The sequence below is a fragment of the Melopsittacus undulatus genome, chromosome 3 (assembly GCF_012275295.1).
Source record: "Melopsittacus undulatus isolate bMelUnd1 chromosome 3, bMelUnd1.mat.Z, whole genome shotgun sequence".
NCBI classification, from domain to species: domain Eukaryota; kingdom Metazoa; phylum Chordata; class Aves; order Psittaciformes; family Psittaculidae; genus Melopsittacus; species Melopsittacus undulatus.
In genome coordinates this window covers 60,946,502-60,967,514 of record NC_047529.1, presented here as the reverse complement: position 1 = coordinate 60,967,514, position 21,013 = coordinate 60,946,502, and the positions used below count along the sequence as shown (strand labels likewise).

The 21,013-nt window shown below is 39.9% G+C and overlaps 1 protein-coding gene and 1 long non-coding RNA gene across 4 annotated transcripts; one reads left to right on the top strand and one right to left on the bottom strand.

Annotated features, from left to right (window-relative positions):
• Positions 1-950: 950 nt before the first annotated feature.
• On the bottom strand, positions 951-7,314 carry GTF3C6 (general transcription factor IIIC subunit 6). 3 transcript variants are annotated; one of them, XM_005154687.3, is made up of 6 exons: positions 7,173-7,314; positions 5,875-5,955; positions 3,207-3,270; positions 2,609-2,653; positions 2,364-2,474; positions 951-1,577 (listed from the first exon to the last, which is right to left on the bottom strand). In XM_005154687.3, exons 1-6 carry the CDS (start codon positions 7,233-7,235, stop codon positions 1,285-1,287), a joined length of 657 nt encoding a protein of 218 aa, XP_005154744.2. In that variant the 5' UTR covers positions 7,236-7,314; the 3' UTR covers positions 951-1,284. The 3 variants fall into 3 exon arrangements, with proteins under 3 accessions (XP_005154744.2, XP_030909861.2, XP_030909862.2); XM_031054001.2 differs by lacking the exon at positions 7,173-7,314 and adding an exon at positions 6,844-7,134; XM_031054002.2 differs by lacking the exon at positions 7,173-7,314 and adding an exon at positions 6,662-6,834.
• LOC117435915 (uncharacterized) lies at positions 7,078-8,494 on the top strand. The gene is made up of 2 exons (XR_004549457.1): positions 7,078-7,444; positions 7,719-8,494. It is a non-coding gene; the product is annotated as an uncharacterized lncRNA (long non-coding RNA).
• The last annotated feature ends 12,519 nt before the right edge of the window (positions 8,495-21,013 follow it).

Genomic DNA, 21,013 nt, shown 5'->3' with positions numbered 1-21,013 from the left:
CTTATTTGGGAAGGTTGTTACGAGTGGGGAACATGATCTTACACATAATACAAACAAAATGCCAAAGACTTATTTGTAACATCCCTACCGTGGTAGCATCACTTAAAACAGTATCTACTCTTAGATCTGGAAAGTTTCTGATTGTTTCAGAGCCTGCAGGCCTTCACTCCGTTAGAGTTGTTCAGATTTGTTCAGGTTGCTGTTTTGCTTCGCAAGTCCGTGTTTGAATATAAGTTGAAAACCGAAGGTACAAGAAAGCACCACACACATTCCCCACAGCACCAGTTTGTAACATTCCCACCACTGTTATTCCAGCTATAACTATCCAGGGTATGAAGAGGATCAGAGGGCTGGAGGACCACTCCTATGACAGCTAAGAGAGCTGGGCTTGTTCAGCCTAGAGAAGGCTCTGGGGAGACCTTAGAGCAGCTTCCAGTGCTTAAAGGGGACCTACAAGAAAACTGGAGAGACTTCTTACAAGGGCCTGTAGTGACAGGACAAGGGGAAATGGCTTTAAACTGACAAAGGGTAGACTTATGTTGGATAGTAGGAAGAAATTCTTTACTGTGAGGGGTGGGGAGGCACTGGCACAAGTTGCCCAGAGAAGCTGTAGCTGCCCCATCCCTGAAAGTTTCAAGGCTGGGTTGGATGGGGCTTTGAACAATCTGGTCTGATGGAAGGTATCCCTGCCCATGGCAGGGTGTTGGAAACAGACAATCTTTGAGGAACTTCCAACCCAAACCATTCTGTGAATACACCACATTGGTTAAGGGGACAAAAGGATGCTGGATAAAATCCAAACTAAGCAATTTGATGAGTATTCACACTCAAAAAAAAGTAATAAAAGCCACACTTGATTTTTTTTTTCTTTCAGTAACTGTAGTAGAAGAGCAGGTACAGTTTGAGGCTGAACAGAACACAGGTGAATCTATATTTGAAAAATTCAGGTCTTTATTTTCAATAAAGATAAAATTCTTTTATCTTTTTACAAAATGTTCCAGTGTTCAATACAGCAACATTTTTCTAAGATAGGGTTTTTTTAAATTATGTAACCATTTCCATCTCAGTTCTGAGGTACAGATACAGACATTTCCAATCAGTATTTAAAAAAAGCCCAAACACTTAAGCCCTTCCCACTATGAGCCAAACATAAGAGCAATGCACAAGAACACAATGTCCATTTTTCCACTATTAATCGCTCAGATAAATTTGAAATCATGTCATGGCCTATAAAAGTTGGCCCATTAACTCCATGAACAAGTCTTGAAAAGATCAGAGCTGGTATCATGGAGGGGCATCATCTAAGGCAACACTTCCAGAAGGAGAATCCTCTGCCCCAGAAGCAGGGCTGTCAGGCAGAGGAATTGAGACATCCATTTCCAAGCTCTGCTGCTTCTCCAGATCACAGTTCGTGTCAGAATTTCCCCCACCACTCACCTCTCCCTCTAACTCTTCAGTCAATTTGTCATGGGCCTGAGCAGACTCCTCAGAATCTTTTTCACGCAGGAAGCTGCAGATCGTATTAGGCCTGCTGTAGGAAAAATCCCTGTCCTTGATCTGTAACCACTCCACTCCATCTGAGGCAAAGAAGGAAAATTTATATTGGTGACAATAGCAGTTAAGAGTTAGCAGCAGTTTTTTAATTAGTTTAAGTTCACTGTTATTAAGGATGAGCCTGGGCAACATTTAAGAACCAAAAAAACCCAAAACGAATGAAAAGCAAAAGGGCAGTGCTAATAAATACTACTATATGTAGTAGGGTACGCAATATTTGGACAAGTAAAAGCACTAACTTCTGTATGAAAAAACAGCACTGAAATAAAGCAATCATATGAGCACTGAGTTCTGCCTACATAATGAAAATCAGCATGAATGCTCTGCTAGGTGTGTCTTTGCAAGTAATTTAATTTATTCATTTACACTTAACTGTGAACTCAGTAAGAACAATTCAGTTGTAGTGCATACAACACAAAATGTCTTACTAAGGATATCTGAGACCTCCAACAATCAGAAACTCAAAAAGTCATCATCAAAAAAAAAAAAGAAGAGCAGCACCTCCTATTGCAGAACTAGTGCCAAAATTTTTACATGACCCAGCAAAACACACCAGGGAACATCAGCATATGTTTGCCCTGCTCATACACACTTCTGTAGGAATCTCCTACTAGCCACTTCTAGAGGCAGTATGATCAGAAGAAATCTCTTTGTGTATGTTTTGTATTTTTGTATTTAAATATACACATTTGGTGCCTAAAGAAGAAAGTTCCTCTAAGTTTCTTTTTGCTCTTGAATCAAACAATTGGTGCTGATACTCCTAAATATAATCCATCCACATCCATGTGCATAAGAGCAGAGGTACTAACCAACGTTCTCTTCTCCTTCCTTCTTTTCTGTCAAAAGTGTCCGCGTCATGTTCAACTTCTTCACTGTGTGGCACTTGTATTTCAGCTGTACTTTTTGGTTGCCTTCTGCATCTACAATGAAGAAAGGAGAAAAAACAATACCCAAACCCCAGTCATTATAGTGAATTCCATTATCAGCTGAAGCAACATATATACTTTTAACCTTCCTGGCTACCACAACAAACAGGACATCAAATCACAATTACCATGCTCTGTGTTCTCTTCAAAAACCACACAGGTTCCCAGGGTATCTATGGAAAATAAAGTGAGAAAGTCTTAGACTATTTTATATCACTTGTAGATACTGTAATCACCAGCACAGCTGTGGGAACATTCCAACTTCTAGCTCCTCACAAGGACTCAGCACTGGTAACCACACTGCCAGCTCAGGGACAGCTGTATCACACTCATTCAAAGTCATGACAAATGAGGATTCCAGATCATTTTCTTACAGGCCAGTGTTGTCACCCTGAGGCAAATGGAGAACTACTGGTTGCACAAAATGTCAGCCCTGCTTATACAGGAGACAACAAACCCTTCAAGGCATTTATGTCCCACATATTTCCCTGCTGGTGCAGCCTGAAGTCAGCTTCCAGGAACACTTTCCAGTAAGTAACATGGGCGCATGGCTAATTTAGCAGTGCGCTCAGACTTCTGCACCTCCATATGGTGTTATACAAACATCACCTAGAAATTCATCACCTCACGGGACCATGTTTCACCATTAGCAGTGCAATTAACCTATGTTAAAGTTCTTTGGGTTATATGAAAAATGAGAGATTTTATCCACATTATTTTTCCTACCTTCATATTCTCCTGCAAATACATATCTGTCCACTTGTAAAATGGGTTTCTCTGTCTCTATTCCCTACAAAAAGAGGGAGAAAATTGCACATATATCAGGTCTCTTAGTCCAGGAAGATTTCTTGCTGTAAAGCCAGAGAAGGTATATAGAAGAACCCAGATTACATCAATTCCTTGAAAAGATAAATATATAACAAACAAAACAAAAAACCCACAACAAAACACACCATCAAAATAAGAACTCCCTAACATGGTAAATGTGAAATAACAAGTTTCCTTGGCTATTAAGAGAAAAGGAATGGATTTTGGACTGCAAAGCTGTCTCAAACTGTCAGCTTTAACTGTACAAAACGTACATCTTTAAAACAGGATTTTTGGAAGTGGATAAGAGCGGGTATGATTTCACAGAAGCTAGCAGGCTCCTAAAAAATGGCAATGACATTAATATTTATTAGTTTTTTAAAAAAATTAATAAAAGATGCTTTAGTCATTACAAATGACTCTGACGTCTTTTGCAGTGTTAAACATAGAGATGGGGGGAGAAGGGGTTTTCTTTGTGTTTTTGTAGGGAGCTTAGTTAAGCAGTGATAACAACTGTGACAGAGGGTTTAGCCAATCTTACTGTAGAATCAGTATACTGTTAAAAAAACAATAAATGTAACAACAATTTTTCAGTCTATCATTGTATGTTACTTTAAGTATATTAAATACAAAGAATATAACAAATAATACTGTTCAAAGTAAATCACAACAAAACCAACAGTGCTGAACTGGTGTAGAAAATGCTCTAGTATGTTAAAAAGGATCAAAGAAATTCAAATTAAATTGAAACAAATTTAAGTTATAAGAAATAAATCTAAAGTGCTGTTATGTCCTCTAGGAAACTAATTTCACCACTATTTTAAATTGATAATTAAAAATATACATATTTGCATGAAAAAAAGATGTTATTTTCTAAGCTCCCATCAGTGTAAGTTCTATAAAGCAGAATAACTTTCAAAAGTATTTGGAAAATACACAAAGTGAAGAAGTGTGGCATAAAGTATTACACCAGCACCAGATGTGCAATTGTAGGATCTCAGAAGCTTCTGAGATTACTGTGTGCCTATAGCATGAAGGAGTTTGAAACGTTGTTTGATTTTTTTTTCCTAAATAAGGAGTGGGAGAGTAAGGCAGCAGTTCTGTCAGCTCAGAGCAGAGAGTTTTCAAATACACAGGCCAGGATCCCATTATCCTTTATATAAAATATACCTATGGACTGTATTTTGATAAAAATTGATGTCTGAGCAGAACACATTAAGGGAAAATGTCTTTTAATGGTACATTGTGGACATCAACACTATCTTCATGTCCTACACTAAAAATTTTGAAGATAAGGCACTGTCTGGTAAATTGTGTAAAATCTAGAACATCACACAGGTTAGTTGGAATTTGTGTGATTTTCCTCTCATAATTCTAAAAAAAAAACAGCATGAAGGTTTTTAATATTAAAAATTTTATTTATTTGGCTTATTTGCACTCCTTTTTGGACTACACAAAAATGGAGACTGTCTTCCCCTTATGTGACCAGCATGACAGCAAATTTGCTAAACAGTAACACAAAGAATCTTCTATTGGAGTTTTAGCAACAGTTCTCCATTATCAAAAATCTCAAGGAATGGTTACTCTGTGGAGTGAGTAAAGGTAGATTTGGATACAAGCAGATTATCGTATAGATACTGACAAGTTGCTCTAGTAACATTACAATAGAATCTCAAAGCACAGAATTTAAAAGAATCCCAATAACACTATTGAAGACTATGTAGACATTCAGCCACCAGTCATGAATCATCTGTGTAACCCATTTCAGGTCAGGTCCAGGAAGCAAATCTGCTTATAAAAACATATTCAGTGATGGATAACTTATGAATTATTAATGTACTCCTACGTTTGACATTTTAAGAATTGGCTTTACCACCTCACATGTAATCTGATCAGTGGCATACTCAAGTGTTTATTCCATCTTTTCAATCTATCATTAAGCTCCAGTTTCAGAAAGTATTTGTAAATCAGTAGTACTTGTACTATCTATAGAGCTCTTATAGACCATACAGGTTTTGAAGGGCAAATAAAATTTGTCCCCTGTGAGAAAATGATTAAACTACTCAGAAGGAAAAGGATCGGTACCCCAGAGTCTTAACCTCACAATGAAGCAAATAACATCCAAAACTGTTTACTAAATGCTTAACACCCAGTTATCCTTTACAACACTTGAACTCGCCAGGCAGTATCTGCAGAAGAAACCCTATTATAAACACAGTAAAATTCAGAAAGATTTTTGCTTTTGTTGTCAGCTGTATTCAAGTTATTCGAAGAAGAATGCTTAACATTTTTTTTATTTGAATGTGAAAAATCTGTCAGTTAAAAAAATTTAACTTATAGCTCAGAGTGGATAATGGTCCTAGATTATAAATACTTCTAAAAATGTTCCCTTATATTTATGTAATATTCTGTTCAAAGGACCATATGTTATCTCTGAACTAGAGCCCACAACATGCAACCAAACAAGGCCAAGATAGTGCATGTAAGATTTGATCTGTTATCAACTTCAAGAATCTAGAAATAGCCTCAGTCCCTTGTTCACACCTGTACTGACTTACCCCTTTCCTATTGTGCTGTAATCACTCACCAGAATCTTGCACTTGTTTTCACATTTCTCTAGGAAGTCTGAATCAATAATTCCTGACAGTTCCACCATCACCAGTTGCTCCTACAAGGTAAGTTTACAGTGTACATCACTGCTACAGCTGAACTCAAGGAAAAAAGATAAAAAGCATGTCCTGTCTTGCCCCCCCCAAAAAAACAAATAACCCAAAACAAAAAGAACAGCATACAAAGGCCTAGAGCTTCAGAATAAAGAGCCCCCATATCTGACTTATTCTACATTTTATCTAAAGAAAATGACAGATGGATAGCCAGGGAACCACCGTGACCTACTACTCCACCAGACACCTGGTTCACACCTGAATTTCGTGGCCTTTTCTTCCTAGCTAGGAAGGGAGCTCTTTTTACACCCTTTATAAATGAGTAACAATAATGGTAAATTATTTATGAATTATAACAATACAACAAGTTACATACATTTTCCCAAAGCTTTAGTACTTAGCTAAATAAGACACTATAGTGAGAGGTTAAGCAACATATTGCTTGAAATGGTTAACTCTTTGTAGCATACTGCTTTGAAATCAAGTCCTGTTTGCAATGCCTTATAATTTGGGGTGAGGAAATTGAAAAAAAAAAGAGAGAAAGAGAAAAAGAAAAAAACCCACTTTGAAAAAGTTACTTTATTCAAGGAAAAGAAAAAAGAGTTTTCAAGAATCACCATCTACTAAGCACACATAAATACACACAATAATAAGAGTAATTGTATTTTCGGATGTCATGGGGGTAGGAAGACACTGAAACTGGAAAATTACTTATTGATAACGCCGTTTTCCAGAAAACCTGAAACAACAGCTAAAGCGATACCGCTTCAGAGACAGCACCGCTGCGCGGGGACTGCACAGCGGACAGGCCATGGCAAAGGCGCTCGCTCGGTGCCCTCCCGGGGACAGCCATACGACCCCCGGTTCTGAACTACGCGTCCGGCCTGCCCTACCAGCCCTCTGCCAGGCGGCGGCAAGACGGCGGACCGCGGGTACCGAGGGTCTGGAGAGACGAGAACACAAAAGCCAGCCCCTCTTCCACCGAGGCCTCATAGCAGGCGCTTGACACCGGCAGCCCACAGGAGGGCGGGCGCAGGTCCCTTCGCGGGCACCGGACCGCTCTGCACCGCGCAGCGCCAGCAGAGGGGCAAGAGGGCCGGGCCGGACCCATAGAAGGGACACGCCCCGAAGGGGGTCGGTTCAGCTGAGCCGCGTCCCTTTAAAGCCACGCCAACGAAGGAGAGCGCCCGGAGAACGTGTCCAGCTGCCGGCATCCACCAACCTCCACTTCTTCTTCCTCTTCATCGTGCTCCTCCATGCCCGCTGCTGCTGCTACCGCCGCCATGTCACTAGAAGAAACCCCACTTCCCCTTAGCAGGCACCACGTGGGCCCAGCGCCGCCATCTTAGAGTGCACCCGGGCTCCGCCTCCTCCCTGCCGCGGCTGGAAACGGCGCCGACGGCAGCGGCGCTCGCGTGCTGCCGCTCGCGCCTGCAGCCCCCAGCAGGTGGCGGGAGTGAGGCGCGCGCCTCAATGGCGCTTAAACGGTGGGGGGTGAGGAGCGGATCCCGGGGGGGGGGGGGGAGGGGGGGAGTGTGGTGTGAGGGGGAAAGTGTGGCACTGTCGGGTGCGCGGCGGAGCGAGGGGCATGGGTTGCCCAGGGAGGTAGTGAATGCTCCATCCCTGGCAGTGTTCAAGGCCAGGTTGGATGAAGCCTTGGGTGATATGGTTTAGTGTGAGGTGTCCCTGCCCATGGCAGGGGGGTTGGAACTAGATGATCTTGAGGTCCTTTCCAATCCTAACTATTCTATGATTCTATGACGCCCAGGTAGGGAGAAGCCCGCGGCTGGAGAGCGCGCTGGGGATAACGGCTGTGGGAACGGGCAGAGGAACTGGCAGCGGCAGGCCGGGCAGAGGAGTGACAGCCGAGGGAGGAGGAGAGCTCCCGGGGGTGCGGCAGGAAGCGGGTTTCAGGGCCTGAGCGGCTCAGTTTCAAGTGGGCGCCGTTTGCGCGAGCCGCGCTGTACCCCTCTTTACTCCTGCCACCACCGAGTCGGCTGGACCTGAGCTTTCCACCGTCTGTGAGGTTTTCCACAGACTCGTCATTTTGCCGGAGTGGGGTCATACCCCGTTGCTCAGTCCTCCTTTGTCAGGTTGAACAAGGCACATCATCCCGTCTTTGTTTCCCTTTTCATCCTTGCAGTTTGCACCTGTGCCACTCTCCATTGTGTGCTCGCCTTACGCACTCACCATTGCAGATGGAATCATGCCAGGCCCTTGTTGAGTGGAAGAAAGGGAAATACTTTCCTTTGTGTTTGTTGCGTGTGTGTGTCTGACAAGACAACCAGAAAGCATTAGGCTAAATATAGCTAAATATGGCAAATACACTCTTGTTTGATTTCCATCTGACGAGTATTTCTGACATGATGTGTTAGACATTGCACTCTGTCATCCTTGGTCTAGTGCTGTTCCTTGTAATGTAATTCTCTGTTGCTTTCCTTCTGTATGATATGTTTTTGACTTTGTACTAAAAGTGTTTTCCTATGCATTGTGCCAAAGTCATTAATGAAAATGTTAAATAAAAACCCAACGGGCTTCACTGTACATTTTCTTCTAGCCTCTACTTAACCTCCATAAGATAAACATAAATGTCAGTGTAGCACTGTATCAAGTGTTTAACAACATCCAGATATGTGTGATTTAATGCATTTCTCATTTTCCTAGAAAAGTCACTAATCTTAAGCATATCAAGTAAGTTTAGCAAGAATTTTCTCTGGGAAGCCAGCATTAGGCTCCATCTCATTTTATGCTAAGCTTCCTATTTTAAATTATTCTTTCTTAGAGCTTGTTTTAGAATATTGAATACTTCTGTGGTAAGAATGGCCTATAAATTTGGGTTGGTTCTAAATACAGAAAAAGATGCAGTGGCATGGCACCATTCTGCCAGGCAAATGGCAAAGGCTTGAATTTTGAATTGCTTGAATTTGCAGGGGATAATAGCTGTGGAACAGGTGCTCGGTGTATTGCAAGTGTTAATTATCAAATATTTTAAAATAATAGTTTCTATCATTTGCTTGCTGTGGGTTGCTGTGTTTAAGCATTTTTAGAAAACAAAAATAAGGTTTTGATTTTCATGTTCTGCCACTAGAAGGAGATAGATTAATTATGCTTAGAGAGTTTGCTCAACATTTCTGAGAGAGGTTTGTAATGAGCTTCTAACTTCTAAAGCTGTATGTCAGTGTTGGTAACTTTAGCTAGTTGGTCTTATGCTGCATAATATGAGTACATGTGTAGTAATACATGTTGTCTTTTAATAGTTCTTAACTACCAGTTTCTATTTATTAAATCATTATATTTGACACCAGATCTTCCTGCCTTTAGATAAAATTTTTGTTGTTTTAAGAAAGTTCTGCCTAAATAAAGCAGAATAAACTTTCAATCACAAATATATATTTAAGAATTGTCATAACTGACAGTGATCCTGTGAGTTACACTAACACCATCATTCTTTTTTACAGATGGGAGGAGGGTAAATGCCTTAGCTAAAACTATAGAAAGCCCTTACAAGAACATAAATGTGGGCCAGATAAGCCTGTGTAGGCCTTTATCACAGCCTAAGTATCATGTAATATCCGGTTCATCTCAATCTCCTAGTTACCATAGCTCAGGCTGTGCAGCTGGGAGATGAGACATTTTTGGTGCATTAGTGCCAAATATATTTTAAAGGAGGCTACCTCACTGCCAGGCTAAACTTGTCATGGGCATTAGTGGTTTGCTGGGGCCTCCCATATCCTGGCAAGAGTATTTCAGCAACTTACCTCTTACAGAGACTGTCCTTGGAGTCTGCCGGCGAGATTGAACTGCTTGATTACATAAATATGGAAATACATATTTTGAGGATCCAGGTTTTGGGTTTCTTGAGGCCTCAGCTAACAATCCTGTCAGTGCTTGAACAGGTTTGTGTGTGTGTGCTGCCAGAGGCAAGTACCCAGATGGCACTTACGGCAGTTTAAGTCAGTGATGACCAAATAGTAAATTTAAAATAAATGATCGTGTCTGAGATCTATGTATGTAATATGCATGCACTAGTTTCAGTGGGTTCACTTGCAATGTAAGCATGTTAATACATAATTTGGGTCCTGTAGTTTGCAAATTTTTGTTGTGGAAGTTCATAGATTAGATACTTGGACTATTTTAGCAAATAGCATTTTTGCATTTAAGGTACATTACTGTAAATCAGAGAAAGTTCACTGAAACACATAATGAACAAATTCTGGGTACTTTGTCTCTTTTTTCCATTTTATTTTTATCTTCATGCTTGGAATTCCTTCTCAATTCCTTCTCCTTTTGCAGAAGGCAATCACCTCTCTCCATGCCTTCCTGAACACTTACCTTCTCAGTGAGACCCTGGCACTAGTCTATCTAAGTAGAAGGTTAGATGTGTTAAAACACAGAGTGGGAAGAAGTCTTTGTTTAAGTTCTTGAGTTTTATCTGTCTGTTTATCTGTTGTACCTCTGGTTAAAAACCTTTTGAATTGTGTAATAAAACCTCTACAGAATTTAGTATTTAAAAAATGCTAAAAGATCCTATGTGCGCATGTATACACACACACACACTGTATATATACATAGTCTGTGTATCTGTACTATTTGCTGAATTGACTGCCTCAGGAGAAGGGTGTTGTAGGTGTGTAGGCTTATTTTAAATTGTTAATGTAACTAAAATTGAGTGACAAAAGGTGATTGCCTAATCAGACTTCTCAATGTTACCATGTGAAGTGACTGTGATGATAGTGTTGTAAGATGCAGAGAAATGCAGAAGAAGGCTTGTAAGAGACTAGTGTATGTTTCTGGCTCTGGTCAGGGTTACAAAAGGTAAATCAGCCCCAGGACAAAGGTAATTTGCTGATAGTATTACAGAGGCTGATTTCCATTTCCCTGCAGCTACATTGCTAAGCCTCTTCAGTTAGGAATTTGGAAGCCAAAGCAGCTACTAGATGTTACAAACAAAAAAAAAAAACCACAAAAAACCCTGCTGGATTCCTTTGCATGTGTGCCTTTATCTTTTCAGAAAGCTTCTTACAGCTTATGTAAGGGAATCCTAGCAAAACTATTAGACAAAGCAGTCAGAGAAGTAGGGTAAAGTCAGGGATGCTGAATTTCCACAAGGCTTATTCGGTTTATTATGTCTAATCTAAGAACGTGGAGTGAGATGCAGTACAGTAGGAGGGAGGGAAGGAAGAAGCTGAGTGAAGGAGACCTTTCTCTGGGATGGAGACTTTGGCACAGGTGATCCTCCAGGAGTTTGCTGGCCTTCTGCTTTAGTGGCTGGAATCAGATGCCAGCATAGAAGGAGATTAAAAAAGGGGTCAGATATATTTCCCAAGTTCTGTGAAGGCTTCGTGCCAGTCTAGGTGTCACAGACCCACTTATTATACAAGGTGGTTAGTCTGCCCAGGTGCTTGTTACCAGGCCTCTGCTTCCCCATCTCTTCCATTTAATTTCTACAGACACTCAGAGTGAGGCCTGTCATGGTAGGAGCAAGAAAGTTGAGAAGCAATTCTCTATGACTACCTGAAAGGAGTTTGTAGTAATGAGCAATAGGACAAGAGATAATGGCCTCAAGCTGCACCAGGGGAGGTTTAGATTGGATATTAGGAAAAATTCCTCACTGAAAGGGTGGCCAGGTGTTGGAACAGGCTTGCTTCCCAGAGAAGTGCTGGAATCACCATCCCTGGAAGTGTTCAAAAAATGTGTTGATGAGGCCCTTAGTGACATGGCTTAGTGGTGGACTTGGCAGTCTTGAGGTAACAGTTGGACTTGATGATCTTAAAGGTCTTTTCCAACCTAGTTGAATGTATGATTCTGTGTGGGAGCATCTTACCACACATTGTATCTCAGCTGTGAAAGAGGAATTCAGCTGATGAGTCAATGGTAAAGAAGAGGCAGGAAAGGGTAGGTGCATCCTGTTAGGGTGCATGGATTTATGTATGTCCAGTTTGCTTAAGTATTCCCTGGCCTGATCCTCTTCAACCAAAGGTGCCTCTTCCTTGCTCCATACTACTTCTGACCTCTAGGGCCTGGAATTCCTGAAGTCCAGTCTTACTGAGGCAAAGAAGGCACTAAGTACTTCAGCCTTTCCCATGTCCTGTGTCACCAGAGCCACAGCCCCATTCAGCCCTGGGCTCACATTTTCCTTAGCCTTTCTTTTGTCACTTACTTACAGAAGCACTTCTTGTCTCTGACATCCCTCACAGGTTTCAGTTCCCTGCATGCTCAGACAATGTCTATGTAGTTATCACAGGTATATATCCTTGATCCCACCTTCTTTATGCTTCCTTTTTTGTGTTTGAGTTTGGCTAGGAGCTCCTTGTTCATCCACACAGGCCTCCTGGCATTCTTTGCTCGACTTCCTACTCATTTGGATGGACAGGTCCTGGGCCTGGAGGAGGTGACGCTTGAAACCTGAAACCAGCTTTTCTGGACCTCCTCTTCTGTCAAGGGTGTTATCCCCATGGGAATCCACCAGTTGTCCTTGAAGAGGCTTATTTTGTCTTGTCTTTTCCTCAGGGAAGGGTATACCTGCTGATATCCTGTGCTGAAGCATATAAGGGGAAGAGCAGTAGGAAAATCCTGAGGGAAGTTGGTACTGTATCCAAATCTGGGAGAAATGTGTCTGTGAGTGATGGGGCAGGAGAGTGGTGTGGTAGAGCTGAGAACTGCTGCAGTGTCCTGCATGGAGTCCTAAAACTGGGCTCCCTCCCAGTAAAACTTGTCAGGTGACAATCTTCTGATGCAGGTGGTAACAAGTAGGGAGTAAATTATGCTACTTGTTACCCAGCTAGATCAGAAGGGGATGTCTACAGAATTGGCTTGATATTTTATGAAATGTTAATGTTGGAATCTTTTACATGTCCTCAGATTATTTGGCATCAGTTATTTGAGATACCAAGATGTAAATTCTTACTCCTGGTGGGCTGAATGCCCTTGACTTCAAAGGTTACTGGGAATATTCATTATTTTTCAGGATCAAGCTCTTGTTTAATCTCAGCTGGCCTGTCTGTATTTGTTTAAAATATGTTTAAAACAAACTGATATAAAAGGCACTTGGAATTTTTTTATACAATTATATAAAAGCAGAAGGTTATTTCTGTTTCATATTTATTTACTGATTTTGATCAATGCTCCCAGGGCTTACTTTTTATTAGTGAAATACTTTTATGGAATTGTGGTTGGTTTTCCTTGTACATGAACACAGCTTTGCTTGTTACTGAAGTACTGTTAAAAACATTTTTTTTTAACCTCAGGAGCTGCCAAAGTGGCTTGCAGTGCAGGAAATAAAAAATACTTATTAATCAATCTGCATCAGAAACATCAGAGTCTTAATTCAGTAAGCATTTATTGAGGTGTAATTTGGCAGCAGTTTGGAATTCCTGGTAGTTTAGTGTGTTTGTAGGTATGCCTGCTGACCTATGGAAAGTATTTCTCCCCAGTATAAAAAGTAAGAATCACATTGCTCAAGCCTGAGGGTAAACACTCTATGAACTTGTTTTTCTTACTGTGATATTACTACGAGGTGTTAGAATGTTCCTTTTTCAATCTTAGTTCATACTGCGTGAGTAGAATATTAAATGCATTCTATATCTTCAAAGAACAGGACAGATCTGACAAAAGTGAGGTAGGAAATGGTGAAGAGTAGTTGGACAAATATGACAAATAAGTCCAGTTGTACAACAGAAGGATTCACTGACTCTGTTATCTGTGTATATCTCTATAAGCACTAAAAATCTATTGCTCCAAGCACACCAAAGCCCCCACATCCAGAATAGGAGAGAAAGAATAGTTTAAATTTGCATAAGGAGATACTGTGCATGCTAGACATTTGAGAAAAGGAGGTATAAGTTATGCAGGGAAGGTAAAAACAGCTTTCTGCAATGCTAAAGGATGTTGAATCAAATCAGAATTACTTTAAAAACAAGTAACATACAACTTATATGAATTCTAAATGAGATGAGACTAAAACTCTTGGTGCCGTAAATTTTAGGCTTCTTGGAGTGACTAGTGAAGGAACCTACAGGATAGAAACTAACTCTGGACTTAGTTCCTGATCACCATTTGTGTATGATCCACTTCAAACTGTTTTTATGTTAGAGCTGTTCTGAAATACTGATCTTAAGATACTTGCAGCTGATGCTTTTGCATCAAAATAAAGTTCTGTTTGCATTACAGAGTGCTGTGGACTGTGGCTCTTAAAAGAAACTAGGCTGCTAAGGAATAAGAAGTTGTTCTTATGGATTGATTAATGTTTAAATGGTGGGAAACAGGGTAGGATGAAATGGTCTGTCTTCAAAATGGAGGTCATTAGTTGATTTCCATGGAAATTTGTAGTGTTAAATGTACTCCTAAATTATTTGTTTAAAAAAAAACCCCAGAAACAGTGGAAGTGAGATGCTGAAACTGGATTATAATACTGTGGGTTTGGGGTTGTAAAAATGAAAGCCTGTTGTGATGATTCATAGAATCACAGAATCATAGGATGGTTTGGGTTGGAAGAGACCTTGAAGCTCATCTAGTTCCAACCCCCCTGCCATGGGCAGGGACACCTTCCACTAGACCAGGTTGCTCAAAGCCCTGTCCAACCTGGCTTTGAACACTGCCAGGGATGGGGCAGCCGGTTTCTCAGGGCAGTCTGTACCAGTGCCTCACCACCCTTGCAGTAAAGAATTTCTTCCTAAATATCTAAATCTACCTTCCTTCAGTTTAAGGTGATTAGTACATGAATGATTGGATGGTAAAATGGCAGGTGAATTGCAACTATTCTCTGGCTAGAGAACTCCTGAGCCAATGATTACTGAAGGCTGAGATTTACGAGGTGAAATACCTTTATGTGCTTGTCCTGCCTGTTCTTCTGCTCTTTTCCAGGTATTAACTATGGACTGATTTAGGTGACAGGGGTACTGGCTGGCCAGATCTTTGATCTAGCTCAGTGTGTGGCTGGTTTGAGCTCTTACATTTGGTTCAGAATGACAAACCAAACAGGTAATAAACCTAGATTCCTTTCCAGAGTGTGTAAAGGCAAAAATTCACATTAATTCATTGGGAGACTGGACAAGTGGTTGAAGAGGTTAATAAAATGGGCAAATCATACCAGGCCGAGCACATCAACTGAGCTGACAACAGCTGGGAGTACACCACATATACTTGCATTCTTCACCAGGTGACCACTACTGTGGACAGCATATGAGGTAGCTAGACCCAAAAGATTTAGGGTCATACAAGGGTATGAACCCTAAATTCTGATTAGTAGTTTCATTTTTCATTCCAGCTATTTAACTCAACTATCTTTTGTACAGAAGAAGAGGAATATAGCACAGTAGATAAATCACAGCAGATGAGAGCTGGAAATCCCTCTGAAGATCCCATTGTCAGTTAACGTACATTTGGTATGCTTACAATTACTACTTTTACTTGTGAAGGCATCAGTTCATGAAAAAGGCTGTTACTGAGCTCTTTAGGAATTCTACGTAGGAAGACTGAAAAGTGCTGCTGTGAATGACTTTTAAGCTTTTAAAGCTATTGGAAAAGTAATTTTGAGGAGTTGTGTTGGCTTGGTCTGAGGCAAAACCAGCGCAGTCACACCATCTTACATCTGTTTTCAAGAGGAAGTGAGGGTAATGAATGGGAAGAAGGGCCTGAATCTACAGCAAAGCACATTTACCATTTCCCTGCTTGAGGAATACTGTTCAGAAATGACAAACAAAAAAATGGGGAGAAGGGAATTGTCATGGTTGACCACATTCTTTTACTAGTCCTTACCTTTCTGATTCACGTCATTGCTTGAGAGAGGGTGTGTTTGGAAAGCAAGGCAACCAGTGCAATACGATAATCCTTCCCTTGACAGTTCTTTTAAAGTGTTTGACATCTATGGTTGTTTTAAAAGGACAGTAATGCTTTACATGCAACAATAGAAATGATAGATGGCAATGTAATGCATTCTATAATTCTATAATTCCATAATTCTATAATGGCATTCTATAGAGTATCAATTTCCTGATACAGGACAAGATGTAAATTTTTGTATGTATTTTCAATAATAAACAAAAAAGTTTAAATAAGACAAGCTAATGAATCAGTTCAGTGTTTTTAAGTGAGTTTGTAGGCATGCTTAGGTGCTGCACTGTTGTGGCTCTGTTGACACAAACACTACTGTAAGATCTTCCTGTTTCATTTTGGTTTGTATTATGTAATTAAAGGACAATTATTTGGAGAACCAACTCTTAAAAATAGCTTTTGTTGCAGCACACAATGCCCAGGGTGATTTAAGGGTATATGTACATGAATGGGTATGGACACTGACAAGTTCCCTCTGCATGTGCCCTGAACCAGCCAGCTGTGAGCCAGCTGTGGCTACGTAGCTGTGATTTGTGTGTTCCTGAGCATGAGCGAGTAAGTCTGTCTGTGAGGCAGGATATATTAGCTTGGGCTCAGAGCTGTGCTAATGTGGCCACATGATTTCTGGAAAGAAGCTGGTGTTATGTCCAGCTGGCTCAGAGCGTGAACAGAGCAAAGACATGACTGCCTGTGTAAGCTAGTCAGAAATGCAGGTCAGGAGATCAGGTCTCTGTATAGCTGCTGTCAATGAGATTTTTTGCCTTTATTAAAAAAAACCAACAAACAATTATCTCATTTAATTTACAGTAAGCTCGTGATATTTAAAAAAAAAACAAGATCTATTAGCCTTAAGGCCTAAAGACCTCACTATCCTTTATTACATATATCTTCAGGGAAGCATAGCTGTTTTTTCACAGCAAGCAATTGAGAGAGGGAGATACAAATGTCAGCTCTCAAGAGAGTTATTAGCTGTCTGCAAATACCTCAGCAGTACTTCCTGCTGATTTGGTGGGGTTCAGTTGCAGTGTTTTGGTTTTTTTTTTTGGGGGGGGGGGTTGGTTTGTTTGGTGGGTTTTGTTGTTTTTTTTTTTGGGGGGGGGGGGTTTGGTTTTGGTGGTTTTGGGGTTTTTTTTTCCTGTAGAGATCTGCTTTGAGAAGAAAAGAATTTATACCTTCTCTTGTGGATTTCTGAGTGGTGAAACTTGACTTGAGCTGCTCTATACAAGTCTGTAATTAAAAAGGAGAATACTGAATTCTGTTGGCCTTGGCCTTTTTTGCTCTCTTTATTTGCCCTCTTGGAGATTCTGAAGGCACGTTATTAGCATTTAGGATCATCTGCAGTCAGCAGCCACACACGTATTATGATCTCTACACATAATTAATTCAGGACTTTCTTTTCCTATTTCTATTCTTACAGGCATGTGTTGTATTTGTACTGGGTCACCAGTGAGTGAACTTCCAATACATTCTTTAGTTACTAACTTTGTAACTTTTTGTTGCAGTTCTTGCATTCTAAGTAATTTATACTGAATAAAATATTATTAATTGAACGGTGACTTGCTAAAGAACATTCATCCGAACATGTGTTACATGAAGGTTTTTGTAAAACAGATTGCCATTAACTGCTGCTTTATCTGCCAGGGTCTTCACACTGTAGTTGAGCAACAGAATTATAGGAGATGAGAAAAGATGTCTGTAAGTTTATACTGTCATGGCTGTATTTTGATCTGGTATTTTTGATTTATCCTCCTAAAGAACTGAATATGACATTCCAACTGTCAGACTTGAACATCTTAACCATAAGGTCCATCAGTATTATCTATCATGGGCACAGGATTCCCCTACAGAGAAGTAAGAGATTTCTGTTTTAACAAAGAGAAGTTTATGTTGGCATTTAGATATATATATTCTTATGAAAACAACATCAGGTACCAGTTTAAGATACCAAAATATTTTTAAGAGAACAGTTTTTTGAATGATACTATGGTAATACTCAAGATGTTCTTTCAGTAATAGTTATATAATAGGGTACACTTCCACTGTGTATGAAAGCATGCCCAGTCATTTGGAAGCAGAAAAGTTTTTCCCATTATAGAAGCTACAGACTAGCACCTTAGACTTCATTTCCCTTATATTCAGTGTGTTAAAATACATAATAATGTGTAACTGGCACCATCTTAGTTTCTTTAAGCTCATTCAGCCATCACTGTTCTAGAAACCAGAAACAGCAAGGCAAAGCATTACAAATACCCTTCTGTCATCTTCATTTTGGAAGAAAACCAAGTGGAAAGATTCTGCTGGAAAGACCAGCTTTGGATTGGGCGAGGGATTGCGCATTTGGCAGAGAGCTACGGAAGGGCCAGTTCTGGCATTGCTAGCAAGAACAGTGCTCCCTGCCAACACCTCTCCTTCACTTCAGTTTGTCTAATCAGCTCAGAATTAGCATGCAACAGCCCTGAATTTGTGCCTAGAAAAAACAAATAATTTTCTCTCTTGCCGCCTTCTATACTATTCCAGCTAGCTCTTCCTCCCATATCAGCAGATACATACAGCAACCAGCAGTAAATGATTCATTTAGTTGGCTTTGCTGCTTCTCTGGAATTCCCCAACTGTATCCTTTTATTCAGGAAGTGTTATCAAGAATTTTAGAAACTACAAACCTAATCCTAGTACAGCACTGAAACAAGAGATACTGTGATGAGTATTTTCACTGCTGGAGATGGCAAAAAACTTAAAGAAAGAGTAAACCTCTACATCTCTAGGCTGGTAACTTTAATAATGCCATTTTGGTTACTCAGAAGAGGGCGAGTAGTTCAGATCTCTTGACCTATTTTAGAAAACATATTTATGCTTATGTAGTCTTAAGATTGCCTTATCAAAAGAATCCTCACTATACTGGGGCATCAGGGTAATTACTAATGAAGGATCATTTCATTCAGCCACTGCCTGTTGCCACCTTTTCTAACATTCTAGTTGCCACTGGTGCTTCTTATTTCCATACTGACTGGTTTGCAAGATCATGAAAGGAGTAAGGATTTCTGTTCCTGCAGGCAGTCCCACTGACTCACTAGAAATGCAAGTTTCAAGATGAAGACTCATTCCCATTTAGTCCTTAAGCAGTCTGAACAATTGTCTGTCTTCCTGGGTGGTTTCAAGTGATGTAAGATTTAATTGTATTCTGGGATGCCTATCAGTACAGTAAAATCCTGCATGTCTCTTTTGGATTGTATGGCAGCTTGTACTTATGCTTTGTGCTGTGTTGTTCTTTGGGAGCTTGGATGCAGTCAAAGTATTCTTTACGGGGGAGATGGACATGGTATTTGTATTTTCATCAGCATACAAGCAACCATTCCTTAGATTTTTATAGGGTTCCTCTAGTGGTGGAAGGAATGATGCACCATTTGCAAAAAGGCCTAACTTCTAATCTTCCCATTCCATCCCAAGATTCATGAAATACATCTTTCTGCAGAATTATAGATGTCTATTGGGAAACTGTATGGGACATATAATGTACAACATGCTGTCTCAGAGCTCAGGCTCTTATTCAAGGGCAATTTGCTTAGATTTGCAGACAGATTGGTCAAACAGTTCAAAGTGCCTTTAGTCTTGAAAATTAAGGATTAAAAAAAACACAAAAAACCCAACTAAATTTGATAAAAATGTTACAAAAATGCTATTGTAGAATCGTTTATCACTTGCATATTTATATATAAATATGTACAGATATATATTTCTTTCATATATATAATACATATTACAGGTGGAATAGAGAGATTGTATTAATTTCTGAAGCCACCAGTTAATAAACTGAAGAATATTTTGTGACATTCAGTATGGGCTGATTGTCTGTTTCTGTAACCATCTATTTTTTGTGATTGAATTCTCCTGTTTCCCCGAATCTTCTGAATTCCCCAGGGATTTGTATACAAGACCACATAGTAGACTTACCTTCCTCAGAGCCTTCATTCTTTTTCAATCAGCACTCAACCTAATAGTTTTATCAATATGCTTCTAAGATTCACATTCTGAGCTCTTCTCTGCCTCTCTGTTCCTCTCGTGTCAGTTCTAACAAACACATGTGCACATAAACACACACAGAATCATACCAGGCAGTACCCTCCACTTACACCCTTCTGATTTCTGAACAGATTTATGTACATGTTTATTTTAGGCAATTACATATTTGGAGAACTCTTGACCTGGACAGGCAGTGGTTGTAATTAGATAGGTTTCAACAAAGTTTAACCAAATATATGATGACACGCTTTGCTTAAAAATAATCCTAGCACGTTTCCCTACCATGTAAAGAAGTACATTTATGTTATGTAAGATGAAGTGCTCTCCTGCCTTTGCTTGGTTGAGATCTGTAAGATCAGGAAGCAAATGTAATCTATAGATCATCTTTTACATTAAATTCCTATCATCAAGCTTTAGTACTTTAAGAAACTGAGAAGTGCCTCAATGATGTAGCATTGTCCAAATTCAGTAAGAACAGTTAGGATTACAATGCTTTTAAAAGGAGTTAGGACATAGTTTTATGAAAGCTAGTTTAAACATGTGATTTCTATGTGTCTCCGTCACATTTTCTTTATTAAAAAAAAAAAGATAGCTTTTCCAGTAGCTGATTCATTTCTTACCTACTGCTTGACAGACACAGTAACATAAGAAGCTGAAGAGAAAATCTTGGGTTTGTAACTTCTTGTCTGCTGAGCCCTTCTGGGTGGTCTGCATAGTTTAAATATTTCAGGAATGAAGTATTTAAGAGATTACCATGTTAAGAGAGCAGGTAATCAGAAAACACATCTTCCTGTTATGTAGCAGCACACTAAATGGAAGAGTTGAAAGGCACAAATATAAATTGTTCAGCTTTTCCAAGTTACACACTTAACCACAGAGTACAGCTGCAAATAAACGTTTTAGCAAGCTTAAAACTAGAATATTAAAACCTATGAGTTCACAGTTTATTATCTGCTTAGAAACAGTGAAAGCACAGTTCAACAAATGAAATACTAACTTTTAAACCAATATTAATCATATAAGAGTACAGACAAATACAGTGATGGCTGTTTGTTTGTTTACTTTAATGTTTCTGCTAGTCCTGTCAGCCTCATGCCCAGTATCCTTCAGCTGTAGGTACTGCAGCTTCAGCATTTGCACTCCAAAGGTTTTTTGTAGCTTGGTCTTTCTTGTTCTTACATATGCCAGATTTCACTACAGCACACTGGGTAAAAT

Coding starts and splice junctions, on each gene's coding strand:
- GTF3C6 (XM_005154687.3), bottom strand. CDS start 7,235: ATGGCGGCGGTAGCAGCAGCAGCGGGCATGGAGGAGCACGATGAAGAG. Junction 5,956..7,172: donor AAGAGGAAGAAGAAGTGGAG/GTTGGTGGATGC, acceptor CTTACCTTGTAG/GAGCAACTGGTGATGGTGGA. Junction 2,475..2,608: donor TGAAGAGAACACAGAGCATG/GTAATTGTGATT, acceptor TCTTCATTGTAG/ATGCAGAAGGCAACCAAAAA.